This window comes from Bos grunniens, chromosome 5 (genome assembly GCF_055505025.1).
Source record: "Bos grunniens cultivar Pamir isolate PY7600 chromosome 5, Bosgru_T2T1.0, whole genome shotgun sequence".
Classification (NCBI taxonomy): Eukaryota; Metazoa; Chordata; class Mammalia; order Artiodactyla; family Bovidae; genus Bos; species Bos grunniens.
In genome coordinates, this window is record NC_141169.1 from 26718359 (window position 1) to 26739790 (window position 21432).

General features: G+C 50.3%; 2 protein-coding genes across 4 annotated transcripts in view; both read right to left on the minus strand.

The window, feature by feature from the left end:
- The window catches only part of LOC147371469 (uncharacterized), a 34409-nt gene extending 32629 nt beyond the window's left edge, over positions 1 to 1780 (minus strand). Inside the window, exon 1 of one of the 2 annotated variants that reach the window (XR_015163520.1) lies at positions 1666 to 1780. The gene's annotated coding sequence lies outside the window, so the exon portion shown is untranslated. The remainder of the gene's footprint in view (positions 1 to 1665) is intronic. The other variant, XR_015163515.1, reaches the window with a different exon arrangement.
- A 2329-nt stretch (positions 1781 to 4109) lies between these two features.
- Positions 4110 to 7577, minus strand: HOXC4 (homeobox C4). Of its 2 annotated transcripts, XM_086398983.1 has the most exons (4): positions 7122 to 7577; positions 5767 to 6959; positions 5607 to 5655; positions 4110 to 5282 (listed from the first exon to the last, which is right to left on the minus strand). In XM_086398983.1, exons 3-4 carry the CDS (start codon positions 5608 to 5610, stop codon positions 4927 to 4929), a joined length of 360 nt encoding a protein of 119 aa, XP_086255109.1. In that variant the 5' UTR covers positions 5611 to 5655; positions 5767 to 6959; positions 7122 to 7577; the 3' UTR covers positions 4110 to 4926. The 2 variants fall into 2 exon arrangements, with proteins under 2 accessions (XP_086255109.1, XP_086255107.1); XM_086398981.1 differs by lacking the exon at positions 5607 to 5655.
- Positions 7578 to 21432: the final 13855 nt, after the last annotated feature.

Below are 21432 nucleotides of genomic sequence, written 5' to 3' on the forward strand. Positions count from 1 at the left end.
CAGAGCCTCCCACATGCTATGATTTAGGGTTTCTCCGCCCCAAGTTCAAATATACTTCCCTCTCCCAAACTCTGATGCTGCAAAGACAGGGTCAGAAAGGAGTGAGTAGAGGGGCACTTCTTTGGACTGGACCCATTCCCATCACGGTTGCAGAGTGGATCCTACAGGACCCTACATCTCAGGGAATCTGGCAATTGCTGATGGGGACTGGGAAGTTAAAACAGTCCCTTTAGGTTTATTAGACTATGTGGCCCTACTCTTCCTCAAACATCCTCTGAGACTCTTCCTACCCATCCTTGTCTCCCCTGCCTCCTAATTCATCAGTTAGCTGGGCCTGTGGGCTTGGCTTCTGGAAGGACCCAGTTGTTCAAAGAAACTACAGAGATGACACCAGAGAGAAGAGCAGGAAAATCCTGAGGCGTAGAGGAGAGCCAAGCCAGAGAAGAGGCTCCTGGACCTGGGAGGCAGTGAGCAGACCTCGGTTTCTCTCTGCTCCCCAAGTCCAAAGGGGATCCGAGTTCCGGGAACTACATAGATTTTAAGGCGGCTGAGAGAGCCCTCCAGGTGTCTGGTTCAAACAGTGCACATTACCCTTTTTAATTCTCAAGAAGCAACTAAAACTTGGATACTCAAAGCTGCCACATGCTGCAGGAGAAAAATTAAACTGGGGCTAGTGAGATGGGATGCAGAAAAAGCATGCCAAGGGGGGTGGTCAGTTCCATCAGAAAGACTGGTCACAGGCAAAGACTTTTTTTCCTACTAAATCCCCTAAATGTTTATTTTGGGCCCCTACCCACCCAGATAAATCAAGCTAACAGATTAGGAAGTTCATAAAATTGTATTCTTAGGTAATGATATCCAGAGAGGTAATAAATATTCCCGCTGCGCTGATGGCCGCTGAAGTTGGGGGTTCCTCCATCTCTTTTTCCAAGCCTAAAAAGAATGTCTTGAAAGGGGAACATTTTCATAAAAATTAGCTCTGCAAAGGTGGGGTGCAGATAGAAGCTGTGGAAAACCATGAGAAGTGGCTTTGTGAACCACACTTCCCCAGGACTGGGCAGAAAGCTGAGAAAAAGATGGTAAAATTGCCCCAGCAGGCTTCTCCTCCCCACCATAGCACCCCCTTCAGAATCAGTCTAGTCTTAGAAAAGCAGACAAACCGTGCCTAGCAGAGGGTACCCTGGCCCCAAGCTCCGGAGAAACCCTTAACTGTTTGTCTTCCTTAGCGGTCCCCCAAATACACACAGATACATACATCTAACAGCGGGAAGGCGTCCCTGGATTGCAATCCGCCAAGTCTATGCTCAAAAAAAGCTAATGCACAGATTGCAGAGAAAACTTTGTAGGAAACTTCACACAAGCGGCAGTGAGAGGCCCTCAGACATGCAAAGTTCCTCAGTCCTTCCCCCGCCCCCGCCCCCGCCCCCAGGCTCACTTTCTCCACTCTTTCTCTCCTTTGGGAGACAAGTTTCTTCGTTCCCCAGGTACACTCCTCGGCTCAGATACTCTAATTTTTTCCCCAAGCAGAAGTTCACCGCTCCTGATTGGATTTCCCGCCTTCCCTCCCCAAGACGGGGCTTTGAAATAAAAATGAATGGCAAATAGAGAGAGAGTTGAAATTGCTGTGCTCCTCGCCCCCAGAGCATATGAGTGCTAACTACTTACATGTCAAGGGGATTTTTGACCTGTGGGGATCTCCTGGTGCTTGGAGAGAAGGACCTTGGAAGATTGGTGTTGCCGGTTTCACCCCGTCTTCTTTTTACTTAGCCATTGGAGAGACACACACAATACGCTAGCAGGCATTCTTGCGCCTTGCCTCTCCCATTACTCGGGGCAAGAAATCCCCAGCCCCACAGAAGCTGTGGCATCCTGTCTGGAGACAGGGGGCTGAGCTAGGGCTGGCTTGGGAGGGTTGGAGCTGGGGGTGGGGGAGAGGTCAGAGGCGCTGCCGAATATAAAGGCGATGGGAGAGAAAATGCTGTGTCCTCCCCGTGAACCTGGGCTGCGTCTTCCCCACCCTCCCCCAGGCTTTCCCCACTATTCAATCCAACTTCAATAAAAGCCCCGACCCTCAGCTTCCCAGTGAGGCTGTAGCAGCATCCAGTGGGTCAAGACAGCTAGAGCTAGGGGCTCAGGTTGGCCCCCTACTCTGGACATCCCACTCATTTCCGAGAGCCTGATCCCATTCCAGGTGGTCAGGTCCAAGGCAAAGGAGAGTTTTGGGGAAAGAGCAAAGAATGGAACCCACTGGAGGGAAGGCCAGAGGCCAAATTTTTCCAAAACTCAAATACAAGAGGGTTTAGTTTTATTTGTCAAACTATGGATGTCTGATGTTTCTGCTTTTCAGACTGAGATACACAGAGAGTGACTACATGTGGATGTATGAGAAGAGGAATTTAAAACAGAAGCTCCTAAAGAAGGAAAAATAAAAGAACTGTCCCAATCCTTTTATACTGCTTTTCTCGAACAAGAGTGTGTACCTTTAGCAAGTTCATCTTAACATATAGAAGACAGTGAATTTCCCTCCCCTGTGTTCATCCCTTCCACTTTAGGGAGGAGAAAGAATACATTCCCCTGAAACCAAGTGAGCAAAGTTAGGAAAAGATTATCAATCTTAATTTCCATTGCCCCCTCTTTCCATCTTAACTTCCTTAAGGGATTGAAAAGACTTCCAGGTCCCCCTCTCACACCTTCCCTTTTCCTAAGAGCAACTAGACCCCCTTTTCCTGCCCCAAAGCCAATTGCATCAAGATGATGGGAGCTACAGTCAGATTTGGCCCCTAATTCACTTGATTACATAAAATCACTCCAGATAATTGTTGGCCCTGCTTCCTCACACTGTAGGCAGCATGTTTTGCTGTCCCCAGGGCACCATTGAGGGAGGGGAAAGTAGACCTACAGGACCCCAGCACACACACACACACACACACACACACACATACCCAGCAAGTGGTTCAAGAGGAAATAAATCCAAAGCATATCAAACAGCTTTTCATAACTTGGTTCCTCTGTTGCCTTTCACTCCAGAATTTGAGGAGAGAGGACAGCAGTACCCATGGCTTCCCTACTTATCCCAGATCTCTTATCCCTCTCTTTTCTACTTCTGACAGCCCTCCATCCTGATATTTGGATAAACTGTCGGAGAAGCTCACCAACTACCCCTTTACCTTCTCCCAACAAACAAGCAAAAATTCGGGCAGGCCTTGCTCAGAGCCTGGTCTCCAGGACTAGAATTCTTTGGAGACTTTGGCTTAAAGTAATCATTCAGGCAATCCAAATCAGTTTTTTGTTTTAACCCCCAAGGAAGCAATTTAAAAAATTTTTTTCTTACAAGCAGGAAGTCTTGTTCCTTCAATCTTCAAGTCCTGTGGAGACCTGGGAGGTTGTAGGAAGAAAGGTGATCCCCCTGCCTCTCCCTGTGTCTTTTCTCCACATCTAGCAGGTCCATGATAAAAGTTGGTTGGGGGGGGGGGGTGGAGCAGGGAATAAGAGTGCTTCATTATCTCCAGGCATCAGGCTTTGAGGCCTACCCATGCAAGAGGGCCTCCCAGGCCTCTGGCCTCCACTTCACCCTTCTTTCCAAGTCTAAACAAACAGAAAAGCCATCCTGACAGGTCACTTTGCTGCTTTAGAATCACCAGCTCAAAATGTTTCTTCTTTTATGACAACAGGCATGTTGAGAGGCATCTTCCTAATCCTTCAGCCCCAAAGAACTCCCCAAAGATGAAAACTCTTCTTCGTCCCCACTCCCTAAACTTGCCTTCTAATCTGCAAATTAGGCAGGCCTACTCACCAGAGGGAAGGGAGAAGAGAGGAGAGAGGAAGAGACAAAGAAGGCACCATGTTTAACTCTAGAAAAGTGAGACCCCCCAGGAGAGTCTGGCCCCTACAGACTCAGGGAGGGAGTGCCCTACTCTTCCACATCCCCTCTTCTGACATCCTCTGCCCCAAACCTATTGCTGGATCTTCTAAGGACCTTGGGAAACTGGAGTTGAGAGTTAAGATGTGTGTATTTGCTTAGAGTAAACTTCAGCAACTCTAGAGAGAAGGTGGGATGTTTCCAGGCCAGAAGGAGAAGGGGGAGAAAAAGAAACCATCAGACACTGACGTAAAACTAATTCACATCCACTGGTTTATTATTGATCACGGGGCATTTCACATCGACACTAAAATTCTTTATTGCAAGTTTTACAATAATCAAGTAAATTCAGTCCAAAAACACAATAACCATGATGGGGGGTGGGGTGGGGTGTTCTACCTATAGACTGCCTCTCTGAACTGAAAGTTCATTTTTATTTTCTTTTGGCTCCTCAAACTGAACAGCTCTGAGAGGCTCTCCAGATGCATTTAGCTTTGTCTGCTGTCTTCCCCCTTCTCCTCCCAGCTCCCCCCAACAATAATACAAAAGAACTTCATAGCTTTGTTCTCCTTAAAATGACTTCCCCCTCACTAACCTCCCCTGGTGCATTTTCAATGCAAAAGGCCTAAGGAAAGAGGGGGGAAGGAGGAGGAGGAGGAGTACTGGCTTAAAAATCTTTTTCCTTCTTTCTTTTCCTCATTTCCCCTGAAATGCACCCAAACCAGACCATCACACCTTGCAATATATAATTTTTGCAGTTTTTTTTCCCTTAAAAAATAAATAACCCCCCAAAATGGCCTTAAAAAAAAAAACAAAAAACAAAAAACCAGCAGGTACCATGCTAAGACAACATCACATGCTTAAAAGGGTCCTTAACAGTGGAAAGGAGAGAAGGGCAGGGGGCTTGTTTATCTGTTTTGTCTGTTTGGAACTGACAAGGGGGAAGGTGGGAGGAAGAGAGAAAAGAACCAAAATATATATATATATTAAATTCTATAAATAAGAGTCAATTTGTGTGTGAGGGGAGGATGGGGGGCCTGGGATAGGGGCAGGGTGTGAGTTATGTTTTATAACCTGGTAATGTCCTCTGCCCGTTGCTGCTCCGGCGGCGTGGCGCTCTGGGAGTGGTCTTCAGAAGTGCCCGGGGTGGCTGCGGAGAGGGTGCTGGGCGCAGCGCCGGCCGGGGGCGCTGACCTGACTTTGGTGTTGGGAAGTCGGTGGTCCTTCTTCCATTTCATGCGACGGTTTTGGAACCAGATTTTGATCTGCCTCTCAGAGAGGCACAGCGAGTGGGCGATCTCGATCCTTCTCCTTCGGGTCAGGTAGCGATTGTAATGAAACTCTTTCTCTAATTCCAGGACTTGCTGCCGGGTGTAGGCTGTCCTCGAGCGCTTGGGTTCCCCTCCGTTATAATTGGGGTTCACTGAGGGGAGGGGGGAAAGCAAATAGTGGGGTTCAAAGGCAGCAGGCTCCCCGCCCCCCACCCTCACCCCATCCTCAGCTCTGTTGGAACAGGAGGAGGGGGTGATGGAAATAAAGTCATCAAGCTAAATGGGTTATAAAGAAGTTGAAGGGAGCTGGAGACTTTGTAGTGTAATAAGAGGGGAATCCTCATTGTAACGACACTGAATTATTTATGCGCCCTTAGAAAGCGAGCATAGTTTTCACACATACATAACAGATCGTAGCACATGGCTCGGACTGCCCAGAGTAGCTAAGCCATAAAATTTATGGGGGATGTAATTACCCATTCTCGCTCGTAAATCCAGTTCAATTGTGCTAACCCAGAGTCGCTCCTGGAGAGAGAGGGGGAAGGAGAGAAAGGAGGACGGGGCCGGCGGGGGCCGAGGAGGGTGGGGAGCGCTGGGGAAGAGGGGAGGGGGAGAGCAAAAAGCAAAGTTGCCTACCCGTGCTAACGTGGATTTTTTTCATCCATGGGTAGACTATGGGTTGCTTGCTGGCGGCGCTGGAGGGATGGTCAGGGGCTGGCTGGCTGCAGGCTGGCGGGGCTGGGGACGGGGAGGCGGAGGCGCCTGAGAGAGGCGCCGGCTCGCAGAGCGGCTGTGATTTCTCGGGGTGGTGGTGGCCCGCCTGGGCCGGCCCGTGGCCTCGCGAATTGCCCGGCCCCTGGAGACTGGTGCAGCTATACTGGCGCTCAGGGTAGCTAGGGCGCGGAGGCGGTGGTGGGTACAGCTCCTGGTGGTGATGCTGGAATCCCGATTCCCTGGTCCGGCCGTAATATTCCGGACTGTGTTCAGGGATGTAGCTATTTTGCGAATATTCTTCGCATGGAGGAAATTTCGGATCGATGTAGTTAGAGTCCATCAAATACGAGCTCATGATCATTAATTTCTGGAGTGGAAAATAATTTTTCTCGCTTTGTCGTTTTTCTGCTCCATAAAGCCCTCCTACTAGCTAGCGACCCTGTAAAGTTACTTTCACCATGTGACTCCGCCGGCCAATCACACGGAGCAACCCAGTCCCCGGATAAGGAACCGAATCGCTTTATTCAAAATGTATCCAATTTTTTTTGTGTGTGGTGGTGGTGCTGGGGGGTGGTGGTGGTGATGTGGGGTTAGCTGGCAGGGGCTGGGGTGCCCCCAGTACACACCCCTCCGACTGACAACGCTCCCCTGCCAAAGGAGATGGGAAGCCCCCAGCTCCTTTCCAAAGCCTGGGCATAGGGAGGCTGTTGGGAGGCTGTGATTCAGCCCCCTCCCAGAGTCTCCCGTTGAACCTCCGGTGTACCCCTCGGGCCTCGGCTCCCGAGCTTTTCCAGAGATCCCCATTCATGGCGATCCTGTCTCAATCTGTGTAGGTCACGGGGCAGCGCCCCTCTTTCGCAGGAAGAGGAAGTTGAATGAGGACTGGAGTGGCGGTTGGATGGGGAGGGGCCCAGGCTGAGCCCAGGAGGCTGGAGAGCCTGTGGTACCCCGCCATCCAAGGAGACCAGAGTCCAGCCCTCTTCTCCATACACACTCACCCAACCCTCTGGCCAGGGGGCCGGCGAGGCAGGGTCCCAGCTGGACCAGGCAGGTAGAGGCAGCGGGATGCAAATGATTCTGACGTCATTTCTGGAGGTCTGGGGGTTGAGCCCCCGCTGAAGAGAGACAGGAAGTGGTTGGCAAAAGCATAGTTCAGAAGCCTTGCCCTCCCCAAGTGCCCACTGACCCTCCCTGCCCAGCCTGGAGCAGAGGATCTCTCCCGCTGCCAGTTGTTTCTGCTCTCCATTCTGCCTGGCCTGCCGCTTTCTGACAACTACCTCCAAGGCCGGTTCCCGAGGACTTGGGGCAAGGAGGAGAGCACTCTGCCAGGGGCCAGTCCCCTGGGATGGTGCCCAGCCAAGGCCCTGGGAGCTCTTCCTTCTCCATCCCCACAGAGGGCAGACCTAGCTAGGAGGAAGGCCTGCGTTAGTAGAGCCTGCTTCCGGCCAGGGATTGTATCCATGTAACACATGTGTTTACATGTAAACACGCATCCCCAAGGGTCAGCTCCAGGCTGCCTTCCAAAAGCTGAGGGGTGAGCTCACGAAGCTGGGGAGGCTGGGCGGGACTCGGGGGTCTCCAGTCCATTCCTGCGCCCTCCCCTCTCTCTTGCCACCCACCCACAGGAATAGCCTTGATGGTGGGGTGGCAGGGCCATGGAGGAGGGAGGGGGCAAGAAGAGCTGCTTTCTGACACCGCCCCGCCCCCCCCCCCCCCCCCCGCCAGCTAGGGGTGGCCACGTCATGCCACCAATTCTAATTAACTGATCCCATAACTCAGAGTTGGTGGGGGTGGCAGAAGGGAGAGCCCAGGGAGGGAGCTGGGTCCCCTTGTTGCACTTGATAACAATTATAGTTTAAAATCATAGCTTGCCGGGGCTCGGCTATATTTTACTTGATAACAATAAAAGTGACACATAAAGTTAACTGTTTATGTTTTATTTATTAGACTAAATCTGCCAGCGGTGGTAGGAGCGCTTGCCTCGTCGCTACAGCTTTTATAGGGCTGTAAAACGTCATAAATCAGTCTCGCGGAATCGCCCGCACTCTTTGTGTCGGCGGCGGCGCAGGGCTGGCGGCCGCTGGCTGCCTGCTCCCTCCTTTCCACGAAAAGTCGTAATGTGATTTTTTTCCCCTCTGATTTTATTATTATGATCGCCGCTGTGATTAGTCAATCTACCTTTAATTCGCCGCCCTACGCTGCCTCCTCCCAGCCCAGCCTGGTTGACACTTGAATAAGTACCTTTTAAAACGGCATAACAACTATTTGAGGGTTTAATTAGAACATCTGCAATTAAGGGAATGAGGAGGGGAAAGGGAAAAAAATAAAACCGTTGCGAGAGGGAGGCTGAAGGCAGGAGATTCCCAACCTGTCTCTCACCACCTTTGGGATGCCAGAGAGGGTTCTCACTTCCAAATTAGGGCTCACCCTGAGGTTGGAGAGCTGGGCCACAGCAGATGCCCCAAAGGACTGATTCCCTCTGCCTGGGCCCGTGGCCACCTTTCTTCCTGCCATGTTCAAGCCCCCTACCCTCACCCTAGGTTCACCAAGAGCCAGTGCTTGGGAGTCCCTGGAAACCTCTTGCCCAGAGGTCAGTGCCCACTTGCTGCCACTAGATGGGTGAGAGAACCGGAATTCCCTGGAGGCTGACCACCTCTTAGAGGCGATTCTCAAATTTCCAAAGTACTCCTGCTCACTCTTATCTGGGACCCTCTGCGTGTGAAGATTGGCTGGTTTGGTTGGAAGAGGAGCTTGAGACTCTGAGAAGGTGAAGGCTGCTGCTTAGTTGGTTTATTATTGGTGCTGGGGGGTGGGTTAATTACAAGTTGTTAGAAGTGCCAAAGGGAAACCAATGCTGACTGCTGTCCTACAGAAAAATTCTGAACCCAGCCCCAGCCCCCAACCTGGGGAGAAGCAGAACTCCAGGAGCTCAGGTAGGGTGGGGGAAAGGTTGCTGAAGGAGAAAGCCTTCCAGCCCCACCCCCATCCTCCCTTCTAGGCCTGCACCTGGATCAGGCTGCCCCACCCTATGCTGGCCAGGAATAGTCTCACCTCCACCTGGCTCCCCTCCTCCCAGCCCTCACTGTTACCTTCTACCAGCCCTGCCCCCGCCTCAACTTGCTTTTCTTCCTTCTTTTCACCCTCTTGGGCTTGCTAGGAAGTCCTTTCCAAGGCTCGGCCCATCGTACACCCCCACTCGCCAGGATTCTGAGCTCCTGCAGGTGCGTTGAGGGAAAGGGAGCACGAAACCCACTTTGGGCCAGTGTGTGTAGGCAGATCCAAGAGAGTTCAGATGCCTTCAACTGAATGCCAAGTCCATGTGCATTCATACTATTAATATTTATTGATGTATTAAGTGCCTCCTTATGCAGCCATAAATACATGGAGTTTTCTTCCCAGGTTTGCACAGCTAATTTGACATTCGGATCCAGAAAGTAAAATCTGGGAGATTTCCCCAAATTTGTCCACATGTATCTACATCATTTACCAAAAAAACTCTCTTTGGGCTCCTATATCTCAGTAGCAAGAAAGTCGCCTATCACATGAAAACAGCAAGCCAGAGTCCGCTACACAGACACACACATACAAACATTTTCACCTGGATATTATTGCGAGCATAGAAATAAGATCCCTTCTGAGGGCTCCTGTACTTAGCGTTAGCTTAATGGGTTGGAGGGGGGGCGGCCTAAAGCAGCTCTTGTCCGTGATGAATCCTTGTATCTCCTTTTGTGTTTTGCCCTCCTGCCTCATCAGCCCAGGGATCTCCAACCCCTGCTCTGCCCTCTACCTCTCTCAGCCCCAATTTTATTTTTTTTATTTTTTCTGATCACCTTTTGCCAGCCTCCAAACAATCACTCTCTGAATGCTACCCGCATCCGCCCCCCCATATTCTTTCTAAATCTCGATCTGGTTTCTCTTTCGGAAACGTGTTTTAGTACAAAGCGCTTCCCTTCTGACACCGCTGAAGAAAAATATGTGTCCATTGTGTGCGAGGCCTTATTGTGCCCGCATTACCATACTGACCGTTGGATAACCCATATTCCTCCCCTCCCCAGTAACAAGCTGCCGGCTGAGAGACCTCAGCGACTCCACTGATTCTCTGCTGCATTAAAATCTCACCTCTCAGACTCCCTGGATTTTCCTAGGGAGAAAAATAGTGAGAGCCAACTCAGGATTTGGCGGGCAAAGAGAGGGAAAATGAGGTGTCATTCCTTTCCCCACTCTCAGAAGGACAGGATGTGACTGTGTGCGCGCGCGTGTATATATGGTTTTTGTTGTTGTTTTAGAGATTAAACATCGCAACACGTCTCTTTCCTCTTCCTCAAATAAATTTGACTTTTAGATGGTATACCATCAAGTAATTCATTCCATTTTTTTTTTCTCCAAGCAACTTGCAAACCCCCAAATAAAGCAAGGCTCCCATTTTCCCCGCTGTGTGTGTATTTGTATATATGTATGTGTTTTGTCCCCTTCTAATGCCAGCAGGCAGGGCTAATGTATGCAAAAGAATATGCAAATGCTTAATTGATTTTTTCTTAAATCTCTTGTCAGTAAAAGTAATGAATTGGTCTAAAATGATTTTAATAACCCAGACGTGTCACCAGAAAATACTCAACCTTTTTTTTCTCCTGGAATCGCTTATAGTCTCAAAAAAAAAAAAGCAATCATGGAATGTTAATTTGCCCCCCTTTAAAATATTAAAGATGAATTTCTCCTGTTTGTTCGGAGACCATAAGCAGGGTCCTCTCGTGAATTTCCCCCTCCTTGCTTTGCCTTCCTTGGAATTCAATTTTCCTCAAATCTCATTTAAAGTGGCTTTTTAAAAAGTGGCCGCATTTTAATATTGGTTAGACAGAGTGACCTGCATTTCACCTCGGGTGTTTGACTTGTTCCAATAGGTCACTGCCATGGGGTTATTGATGGGGAAACTCCATTGAAATTTGTCTCTTCGCAAATGGCCTTTAGATCTTCCAGTGAGTTCAATAACTAGTTATAATGTGGAAGGGGAAAAATGAAGGCCCTGGGCTAACGAATTTGATGTTTCATTTTTATGCTGGAGAAATTGTTAGTTAGAGGTTGGGTTCCCCATCCTCTTCTTTGCTCATCCTGGCCTCACTGACCCCTGCTCCCCACTCTCGTCCAAGGCTGCAGGATTATATCCTCTTTAAAACTAGGGTGGGGGTGTCCCTTTCTCCCCTTGATGAAAGCTTTAATTCTTATTTTTGTTGTTGTTATTGAAAAATTCTGACAGTGCTGCAAGAAGCTTGCGCTGCTGAGTATTTCTAACTTGAACTTTCCTGTTAGAGGTGGGTGAAAGGACTTTTACTTTTAAAGCACTCTAAATGTGGTTTTGAAAGATTTAGGAATTAGGCTGGCTTAGGGTAGCTTCCAGAGAGCTGACCTGGTGCTCCCAGAATTAAGAAGCCGATAGGAAGGTGGGGTTCCTTTTGGGGTTGATGAGGGCATCTCAAAATACTCTAATCTGTTCTTGGCCTCTGAGCTTCCAGGGACTCATGGGTTGAGGCACCCTAGACCAAGGAAGGCAGAGACAAGGATGGAGGGAGAATTCCATGGAGCAGGCAAGAGAATCCTGGGTCTCCTCCAGAGTCAGAAACAGAATTCATTAGTAGGGACTTGGCCCAGGAACTGCTTGCTGAACTTCATAAGAAGGGTGCCTGGCAAAAGCCCAGTGCCCCCAAATGACGCGTTTTACTGGAGAGAGCAGAGGGGAAATTATTGGGGTGGGTGATGAAGATTTTACAAGGTGTCCCCTTTTTTCCTGGAGTTCTTAAGGAGTGGGGGAGGAAAGGGCAGGGGAGGAAAGGTCTTCATTTTATTCTCCCCAATTACAGCTAGGTCAGAGAGCCAGTGACTTCTCCAGAGAAGCCTCTGTGAGAAAGGGCTGTGGAGAGCTCTTCTTTCAGGCTGACCCAGCCATACCCAATCATTACCATCATTAACCTCAATAATAACAAGAACATCATTTCTTCACAAACAGAGCTCCCTGTGTGCCTTCTTTCCTTCCTCCAGAAACTGTTCCCTTTCCTTCCCTGGGGTCCCTGGGACCCCTAAGGGATCCAGTTAGCTCAGGCCCAAGTTTCCCCTTGATAAGCCTACCCACATCCCTTCCAAGCCTCCCTCCTTAGATAAGAGTCATTCCAAAAGCAAGCCTGGATTCCCAGGCTGGGGGAATCCAGACCGAGAGGAACATGTAAGTGCCTGAAACTAGGGTACCACCTTCCTCTATCCCCTTAAACCCGGAGGCAATGTCTTGGTGCCACCTGCACTCTCAGACAAACTTGCCTGGACAGATCCGGGCACTCCTGGGATCTGGGGAGCCGTCTTTCACTGCGTGCCGCAACCCCATAAAAAATGAGGGAGCCCGGAAAGGCCCATCGGTCGGTTTCAGGATCCGGCCTGGAGGAGGACATGCAGCCTGCTCTCCCCAGACGAGCGGGAATCAATAGCGATCTGTGATAAACCTCCCCGCAGCCCCTCGCGCTCCGGGCCGTGGCGGGCGAGCCCCATCCCCGGGCCACTCACCCGCCTCGGCCCATACTTTGGCCGCCTCCTCGGAACCCGGGACCCCCAACCTCTGGCCTCGCCCTCTCCCCGTTTTAATTACGTAATTGATTTTCGCTTTGGCCGCGCCGGGACGCCTCTACCTTCAGACTGTTCAAATTTTTCGGCTCCCTTTTTGCATTTCCGAGTCCTCTTGAAGGGCCGTCATTTAGAGACTGGCCCTCGGGCTGCTGGGTCAGGGCTGGGCTGCGGCCTCGCTCTACACTCCAACGAAATGGTCCTCCGGGGCTGGGCGGCGCGGCCCGCTGTGCAGCCGGCCCACCGCGCGGGGCTCCCACACTGCGCTCCTGCCCATCCGCTCTGCTGAATTATTTTGTGCTCCATTATTCTCTGATAGAAAAATATTCCGGGTTGGAGTGAGCACTCCACGCCTGGGCTCGGAGCCGGGCCGCTCGGCTTTTTTGTCTCTTCACCGGCATGAAGTGTGTATGTCTGGGAAGGTCAGGATGGAGACCCGAGGAAGCGCAATGCCCAGGCTGCAGGCTCGGCGGGGAACTCCAGCCTCTCCCCCCAAAGACCTGGCCCCGCTGGCGGCCCAGAAGCGCCGGAGAAGCGGATTCGGCTGCAACTTTCCGCCACTCGGCCCGCGTGGAACCGCAAGGCCGGCGACCCCCAGCCCGCAGTGGGCTGTTGGGTCTGATTTTCTCCCCACCCCCAGACAGAGGCCCCAGCACTCCGGCAGCCCCAGCGGGCACCCGAGCGGCCTCTGGGAGGAGGCACCGGGGTCGGCAACACGCGGGTCATCCCTACACCGGAGTGACCGAAGGTGAGGCGAAGAAAGGGGAAAAGGGGAGGCATTTTCACGGATGGGAAGACCAGATTTGGGGTGGGGAGAGGACGGGGAAGACGCGAAAACTTAAAAAGGAGCCCCTTCTCCCACCGTGGCTGACTTTCCCTGTCTCTCCTCCTCCGGACAAAAAAATAAAAGAAACCCTCCTTTTTCCTTCCTAAACTGCTGGTGTCCTGCTTAATCTCATCTATTTACAAGTAATAAACACTTCTCTGATTATTCTCCCATGTCCTGTTCATTCTTTGATCTTTTCCAACGAGGCAAACTATGAGTTACTATTAGCCCTATTTTATGATTCTATTTTTCCCTCAGGGAGAGGAGGGAGTTGGCAATGTCTTTCTCACTGGGGAAGAAGTTCAGGGAAACTTGATCACAACCTTCTCCCCTGTCCCCCACAACCTGCAACACCCCAATCCTTGCTCCCCCAGCCCCCCTTCCCCCGCGGCAATGTTGCCGGGTAAATAAGAGTCCGCCTGCCTGGCTATTAGGATTCTGGAGACGTTGGCATCTGTAGCAATCATTAGTCAAAGCCGCGGAAGCCGAAGGAGCCGAGGAGTTGGACAGAAAAAATCTTGGAAATGATATACAGGAGCCGCGGAGGCATCAATCCCCGGCCGATAAGAGCTCGGCTGCCGGGAGTGAGGCAGCCGCTTAATTGGGCCCTGGGCACCAAGAACAATTGGGGAGGAGGCATTTATGGGTAGGGCAGTGACCCTCGCACCATTTGGGCACCCTCCAAAAATAGGGGGAGACTTGAACATCTTTCCCCAAATTTCAAAGGCCCAGTTGTGTTGGGGAGACTCATGCTTCCCTCCCTCAACCTCTCCACCCTGAGAGCCAAGAGGAGCATAGTCCTAGGACTCTTCCCTTTTCTCTCCCTTCTTAGCGGCTGTTCTGGGAGGTCCTGCAGGTTGGGGAGATTGGGCTGGGATTTCAGGTCACAGGGAAAGCCTGGAGAGGGCTGTGGTCCCTAGAGCAGGTTTTTAGGAGGCAGCTAACTCCTTTGGACTCTATTTAGTGGGAACCTTGAAGACAGGAACAGAATCACTCTCTTTAATAAGCAAAACAGCCAGAAAGATATTTGTTCCCTATCCCCAATAAAGGCACTCACCTGATGTCTTTATTGACACAGAGATAGACAGAGAGATGAATTAAGTTTATATCCTTCTGGAGGGAGATCTATGCCCCTACATATAGATACATGTATTATGGAACCATCTCTAAACATACTTTCAAATATTTAAGTTTGCAGCAAAACTGCAAAGACTATAAAGATCTCCAAATATGTAGCTTCAATATGTAGCTATTTTATGAGTTGGGGCTTTTGCATAAATCTAGATAAATTTTTCAAAATAGAGATTGAGCAACAGACTCAGAGTCTTTTTCCAACCAAGGGGAAAGAAAAAGCTCACCAAATATTCATCCAGATATTTAGGGAGTGCTGTACCAATACATCCCAGCCTATACATCCAGCACTATAGAGAGATTGGTAATATGCACACAGAAATCTGACAGAGGACTGTTATGTTCACTGTGGATCTATAAATCTAAAGATCTATAAATCTGCATTTAAATGTGGAGTAGAGAGATATGGAAAACATACATCCTATTATACACGGAGTGATCTATAAATATATTTTCCCGTATACAGCTATGGAAGTGCTCAGCTCTCTATAAAGGCAGTGTATTTGCATCGAGCCTTAGGAATGAGGGAGATTCTCTGATGGTTGCGGGTTTGGGATGCCCCAACTCAGACTTCTCAGGGAAATGAAGGAGAGTAAACTGGAGCCTGTGCAAGTAAGTGCTAAGAGGGAATTCATATAATCTATGGCCTCATTTCCAGCATACGGGGCATTTCTCTGGCTATGGATAGGAGCCCTGATGTCTGGGCCTGAAAGCATCCTAACTTGTAGCCTGAACTGAGACAGAGATAGAAGCCTCTTTACTTCTTTTCCCTTTAGCTCCCTAGCCCAAAGCTGGCAGAGGGACCCTTGAGAAGCAGGGGTGTCTTTAGGAGGGAAAGGGTCATTAACATTACAAAATGGAGCCATTTAGGTAAAATGCTTTTTTTTTTTTTTGCTACAGTTCAGTTAGTAAGGAGGCTGTGGGCTTTCACTCACACCCCAGCATGCATCTTAATTACATAAATCCCAGTCACTGACTGCAGAGAGTTTCCTCCATTCATATAATGCTAGATGATGCCTCAGTCCCATCCCCTCTCTTCATGAGCTCTCTCTTACACACCCAAAGTCCCACCTTGTCAAGAAGGGGTTTGGGGCTCAGGAAATGCATCACAGGGAGATGGCAGCCCCACAAGAGAGTAGTGCCCCCAGGAGTCATTGTATCTACCACCAGACTCAGAAGCTGATTACCTTCCATGTTACTTGTTTTTTAACTGAGGGGTTGGGGGAACCAAAGTCTGCATGGGCAAAAGAAAATGAAAGATGGTATGATTTTTAAATCTGGAATTTTAAGGAGAACTATGGCCATACCACCCAGAACATGCCGAATTTAGAGGGGTCAAATCACCAGTGAGCCCTTTTCATATTGGAGGCAGAGGATCTGGGGCCCCTGGACTTGCTTTGATTTTTCTGCTTTGGTTTACTGGGGAAAGGGAAGTAAGAAGGGCCCCAGGTGGGCTTGGGGAAGTGCAATCCAATCTAGTTGGCCAGTTTAGGGGAGAGTGATTTACAAAGCAAAAGCTCAAATGCTACTTCCTGAGAAGTCACCAGATCAAAACAACCTCCTCTAGGTTTTATGACCCACCACTACTCCCAACAGGAAAAGCACCCTCAATAAAGCCCCAGCCCACATCCCCATCCTCCACCCAGAGGAGGGGGAGAGACACAATCCAAAATGAGGGACCTGACCCTTACTCTCTTCATTCACACACACACACACACACACACACACGCACACGCTGGGTTTTCCAGCCAGAAAATTAACTTTTTAAAGAAGCATTTTATAGACAATAATTTTCTCCACTATCTGAGCAAAGAAGCAGCCCTGAGATATTTGGAGTTTGATCCTGAAGAGTGGATTTGATCAGATAAGGATCTGGCTTCATGGTCTCACACTGCCTTCCAACTCCCCTACAACTCAACAGGCCAACAGGACACTAAAGACACCAAGAGCCTGGCTGCCACCCTCTGTGGGGGCTGCTCCAGGGGTTTGGTTTTCCAGGGAAGCAGAAAGGAAGAAACTCAATAGTTGCTTGGGGCTTGAGGGCATGAGTGTGGAGGGGGAGGACAAATGGTCTTCAGGCTGGGCTGATGGGAAGAACAGAGCAGGACAAGGACTGGGAAGTTAGTTTAAGGCTGGTTTACTGTGTCCCGCCTCGGCTTCTGACCTCTTTAATACCATACTTGGCCACATACATATACTTTGGTGTGTGATGTTCTGGGCCGGGGGCTGGGAGAAGTGGGACTCTTTCAAGGGCAGAACCTAGCCTCCTCTAACTCTGTCAGAGCTGTGACACATGCAGAACTAAAGAGATCCCAGGGAATTAAGCCCACCATCCCACCCCCTAATATGGGGCTGCACATCATGGCAGAGCTTTCTCTGTGTTTGAGTCAGCTGTAGAGAAGTAGCCTCCTTCCTGTACTTGCTCCCCAGCATACCCAGAGCCTCCTGGTCAACCTTTCATTGTAGCTTCTAAGGCCTGGTTATCAGAAGCCGAACGAGGTCCTAGACAGCCCAACTTTCCCAAGTCCTAAATTTCGTTTCCCTCCCACTCCCCACACAGTGGATCTTCCTAGCAGTGGAAGAAGAAAATGGACCCCAGAGTTCTTCTGTAGGACTCAAGGACAAAGAGATCTCTACTACTTCAGCTCCTCAGTCCAGACTCCTTGGGCTCCTGGGGCCCTATCAAAGCAGTGAAGGGAAGTACTAGAACAGGTACACCATTCGGGTTTACAAAGACCTAGTAAAAAGGATGAGATATTCCTGGCTCTCTAACAGCTAGCCTCTTCTTTAAATTGCATCTCAGAAAGCCAAAGAGCCCGAGCTTGGGGGGTCCTGAATCCAGATTCTCTCCCTTCTCCACAGCTAAGGGCTCCAGGGTCTACAATCCCACTGAGGAGGAGGCTCAGAACAGTGCTTGTCTCTTCAGGAAAAGAAAGCACAGAACTGAAGCCCTGGACAATGATGTTTCCGTTGAGAAACTCAACCCAAAGTAATTACACAAAGAGAGGGAGAGGCAAAGAGACAGATAAAGTTGACCTGGATATTAGGAGGGGCTGAGGCAATAAAAGCTCTCTTCCCAGTGCCTGCTTAGAAGGAGCCAGCCACACCCCTCCCCCCTTCTTGCCTTAGTTTCATGGAATCTGGAAACTCCAGCATGAGATATCCACACTAGAGGTGAGGATTGGTCTTAGACAAGATTACCACACCATCTACCAGGGAAAAATAAGTTTGTGTGCTCTAATTCTAGTTCATGAAAGAAGTCAATAGAATGGTGGGATTGAAGGTAACTTGGGAAGTGAGGGCCCAGTGGTTTCTGAGAAGAGCTGCCCTTCCTCTGGCTTTTCATTCTAATCCTTCCCACCTGGCCTGTGGCATTGTCCCCAAATCAGCCCCACCTAGAAAGCAAACTACCACCGCGGGGATGCTGACAAAGCCCAGCTCAAACTGGGCTATCCCTTGACACCCCCAGAGGAGGGCTTGGAGGTCTGGGGGCACCACCCATCAGAACTCCTGCTGCTCAGTCAGCTCAAAGAGGGCAGGAGATCAGCAGAGAAAGGGGAGGTTGCTGGTGCGGGTGGGGGTGGGGGGGGTGCAGCTGCGGGGATGGGGGGTGGTGGTGGAACTCAATCGGAAAATTAACCCTGCAACAAAGCCCTGGAGACTGAGGGATGGGGGATGAAATGCTTGGGTCTGGACCTGAAAAGCAAGTCAGTTGGCTCAGGGCCCAGTCCAAGTGTTCAGGAGACACATGCACTCCTGCCATACACGCACACTGTCTGCACCATCAGCTGTTTTGCTCAGAAATAGTTTATCACCCATTGCTTATTCTGACCTGACCCATGTAAATATAAACACTAAAACCCACATCTTCAGTGGCTGTGTCCTTTGATAGCCATTGGCCAGGATAAAGCAGCAGCAGCAGTGGCATATCTTGTTAAAAGAATGGAAAGGAAGGGGACTTAAATCCATCAACTGTTTCATATGAGAGCAGTGAGGCAAGGGTCCTGGTTTTCTGTGCTGATTCCCTTTTCCAGACTTGAAGTTACTCAACAAACTAAAGGTACCAAACACAACTTTCAGAAAGTCTCCACTTTTGCTGCCTTCCCCAACCATGCCAGAGGCACTTTGATAAAGCTAGTGACTTCTGGAGCATTTCCAGGAAGAAAATTGAAAGAGATCGCTTCTAGTCACTCCACCTGTGCTCAAGAGGATCGGAAGAGAATAAAAACGAAAAGTTGTGCAAGGTAAGTGTATAGGGAATAATCACAGAATTTGAATTCAGGGCTGGAGTTTGCATCCACACCCACTGTACAGCCTAATCGAAAGGGCATATCTATAAAGTGCAGGGAATTGGGTAGGATCACACAGGAGAACATGGAGTAATGCAGAGGATGCCCATACAACTTCCAGTCCCAGTACAATTGAGATTGACCTCGAAATACAACTTTGTTAGAACTAGAGGACAAAAGCCGCAGACTCCTGAGAGCTGGGTAAGGGACAGAGGGAAGGGGTTGGAATATTCTCAGCATCACTTATTCCCTTCACATCATAGACAGGGAGGACCCAGAAACTAAAGAGGGTGGTGGGGAGGGAGGAGGAAGAAGAGAGCAGGGAAGGGTGAGACCCTTTTTGGCTGATTGGTTAGTGGAGGCCATGTGACCCTGCTTAGCATATTTCTGATTGGTTGCTTGACCTCTTCTAGGGTTAAAGACCTAGAAACAAAATTAAAAGCTTTCCAGGTTAGTTGGGGCACCTGATGGACTGCCCATCCCCCTACTCTAGAGAAACCTCAAATTCCAGTGTGTGGGAGGGGTGGGAGAACCAAAAATTTCAAGACCTGTTGTACTACTACTTCCCTTTATATTAGTCCTACAAAACAAAAGAAGAAGAAAAAAAACCGCTCTGGCAAATTATTTGAGAGGAAGGAGGATCTATTAAGGGGTGATATTTACATGGAACTTTTGAGCCTAAGAAACAGGAAAAGAAGACGAGGAAGTTATAGAAACCCTCCAAGAAATGCTATGTAAGTCTGTTAAACAGAAGCACGCTCACCCTGCTACACAGAGCTGAGAGAACTAGGCCTGCGATCTCGCCAGGAGTGGGGGAAGGTGGTGAGTCTTGCCTGGGTGTAGAACTTTGGCCCTGCTTAAATTCTTTATTGAAGACCATTAGATTTGCTCCCTGAAGTACTAGGGAGGCCAGAGGGAGGGGAAAAGTCAAGTTATAGACCAAGGGAAACTCCCATCTCCCTGCTGCTTGAATGGAAAGTTTCCAGAAACTCTCCAAATTGGACTAGTGGGGAGGAGGAGAAGGGAGGAGGGCCCATAAAGAACATGAAAGTTAATTCTCCTCTGGGCCACTGGAAGGAGTCCGTTGGGATCCTGCCACTTTCCCGGAACATAAAGGTGTGGGAGGCTGGTGGGGCAGGTGGGTCGTGAGGGACTGAGGACCCAGGGGGAGGCTTTTGGACTTTTCCACCAGGGTGCCTGTGCTCCTCACACAGGTGACAGTCCCCTGAGGGATGTGGCTCCAACTCTGACGCCCAGTGCCCAGTGTCTTTGGGTCTCTGTCCCCCCTCACCCTGCCAGAGTCTGCCTGGGCTCCCTGCCTCTGCTTGATTGCCTGCTTCTGCCTCAGTCTCTTGGGCGGCAGGGGCTCAGTAGCAGTGTCCTCTTCCAGTCATCCAACCGCACCTCTCCACACCGCAGGCACCCAGAGCTGCTAGCCCCCAGGGCAGTCAGTCCCTCCAGGCGGCTCACTCCCTCTCCCCATCTGCTCCCCTTCCCTTTCCCAGGACTTAAGACGCTACACCCTTGAAGGGCCCGCCTTTTGGCCCGGCTTCGGAATCCCTGGCCCCTTCAGAGAACCTGAGTTCCTAGGTTGTCAGGTAGGGTACACACTCGAAGGTGTGGAGGACACGTGCCTCCATGTCCCATGACACCTCTAGGAAGGAACATTCCTAGAAACTTGAAGGGAGCCCAAGCCTGAGACTGGCCCCAGGGTGCAAACCCATATTGGGTCCTGAAGGCTCCATCCCCCAGAGGCCATTCTCTCCTCAGAGCTGAGGGACTTCCCTGGCCAGGCTCAATAAAGATGTTACCTCCACTCCCACACCCATTTACACTCCACTCACAGCAGGAGCCTCCTGGCCTCCCGGGCCTAGTTTTACCTCAGGCCAGTGCTGGGGACACCAGGAAAGATCTCAACAGCTAGAGGGAGAGAGGGAGGCATGAAACCATACTGGCCCCAGACCGGCTAAGACCCCCAGACTGTGGAGACTGGGACAGCTGCCCATTTAGGTCTGGTGGTGAAGAAAGAATGTTTGGGGACCTCCTGGGCTCCATCCTCTACCTTTAAAATGCTTCTGCCATTTCAGGTCGCAGGCTCAGTAGTCTCACACTCTCCTTCCCTGGCCCCCTCCCCAGCTGCCCGCCCTGCCTTGGTCTCTGGGCCACTGGCCAAGGCTGAACTGGCCCCTCCCCAGGACAAAGGCCCCAGAGGCCCTTTGCGCTTGCGCCTAGAGTTTACACAGTCCTACAAACACCAAACATCCCTGTGTCTGCCGCTGTCTTTCTTCCCAATTGAGACGGGAAAGGGGGTCAGGGAGACCTAGTGAAGCTCTAAAGAATCCAAGTCTCTCTTTACCCCAGTTAACTTGCATTTGGAGGAACTAAGGGGCTGGGAGTGGGGAGGGCTGGTCTGAGGAGACAAACTCCCCCATCCTTCTACCTCCCAGCGGCTTCTCTTTCTCTCCCACCATGGCCTGGGGAGGCCTTCTTCCCCTCCCCTTAATGAGTGGGAACTGCCTCCTATCTGGAGCGGGGTTGGGGGGACATTAAGTAAATGGGAGAAAGGGTCAGAGAGAGAGAAAATTAACTTACAGCGTTCGCCTGGGATTCATTTGCGAAGATGTAACCTCTCTCACCATCATCCCCAGCGCCGTAATCCCCTCTAACTGCCAGGCCCTCTGTCCTAGCATTAAACCTCACCAGCAGCTGCGTGGCTGGACAGTTAAGATTATATATGATGTA

Bases quoted from the DNA above. Each gene is read 5' to 3' on its own strand.
- HOXC4 (XM_086398981.1), bottom strand. From the start codon at position 6,205: ATGATCATGAGCTCGTATTTGATGGACTCTAACTACATCGATCCGAAA. The intron at 5,283-5,766 runs GTAGGCAACTTT...CCCTCCCCTCAG, and splicing joins AAAAATCCACGTTAGCACGG to TGAACCCCAATTATAACGGA.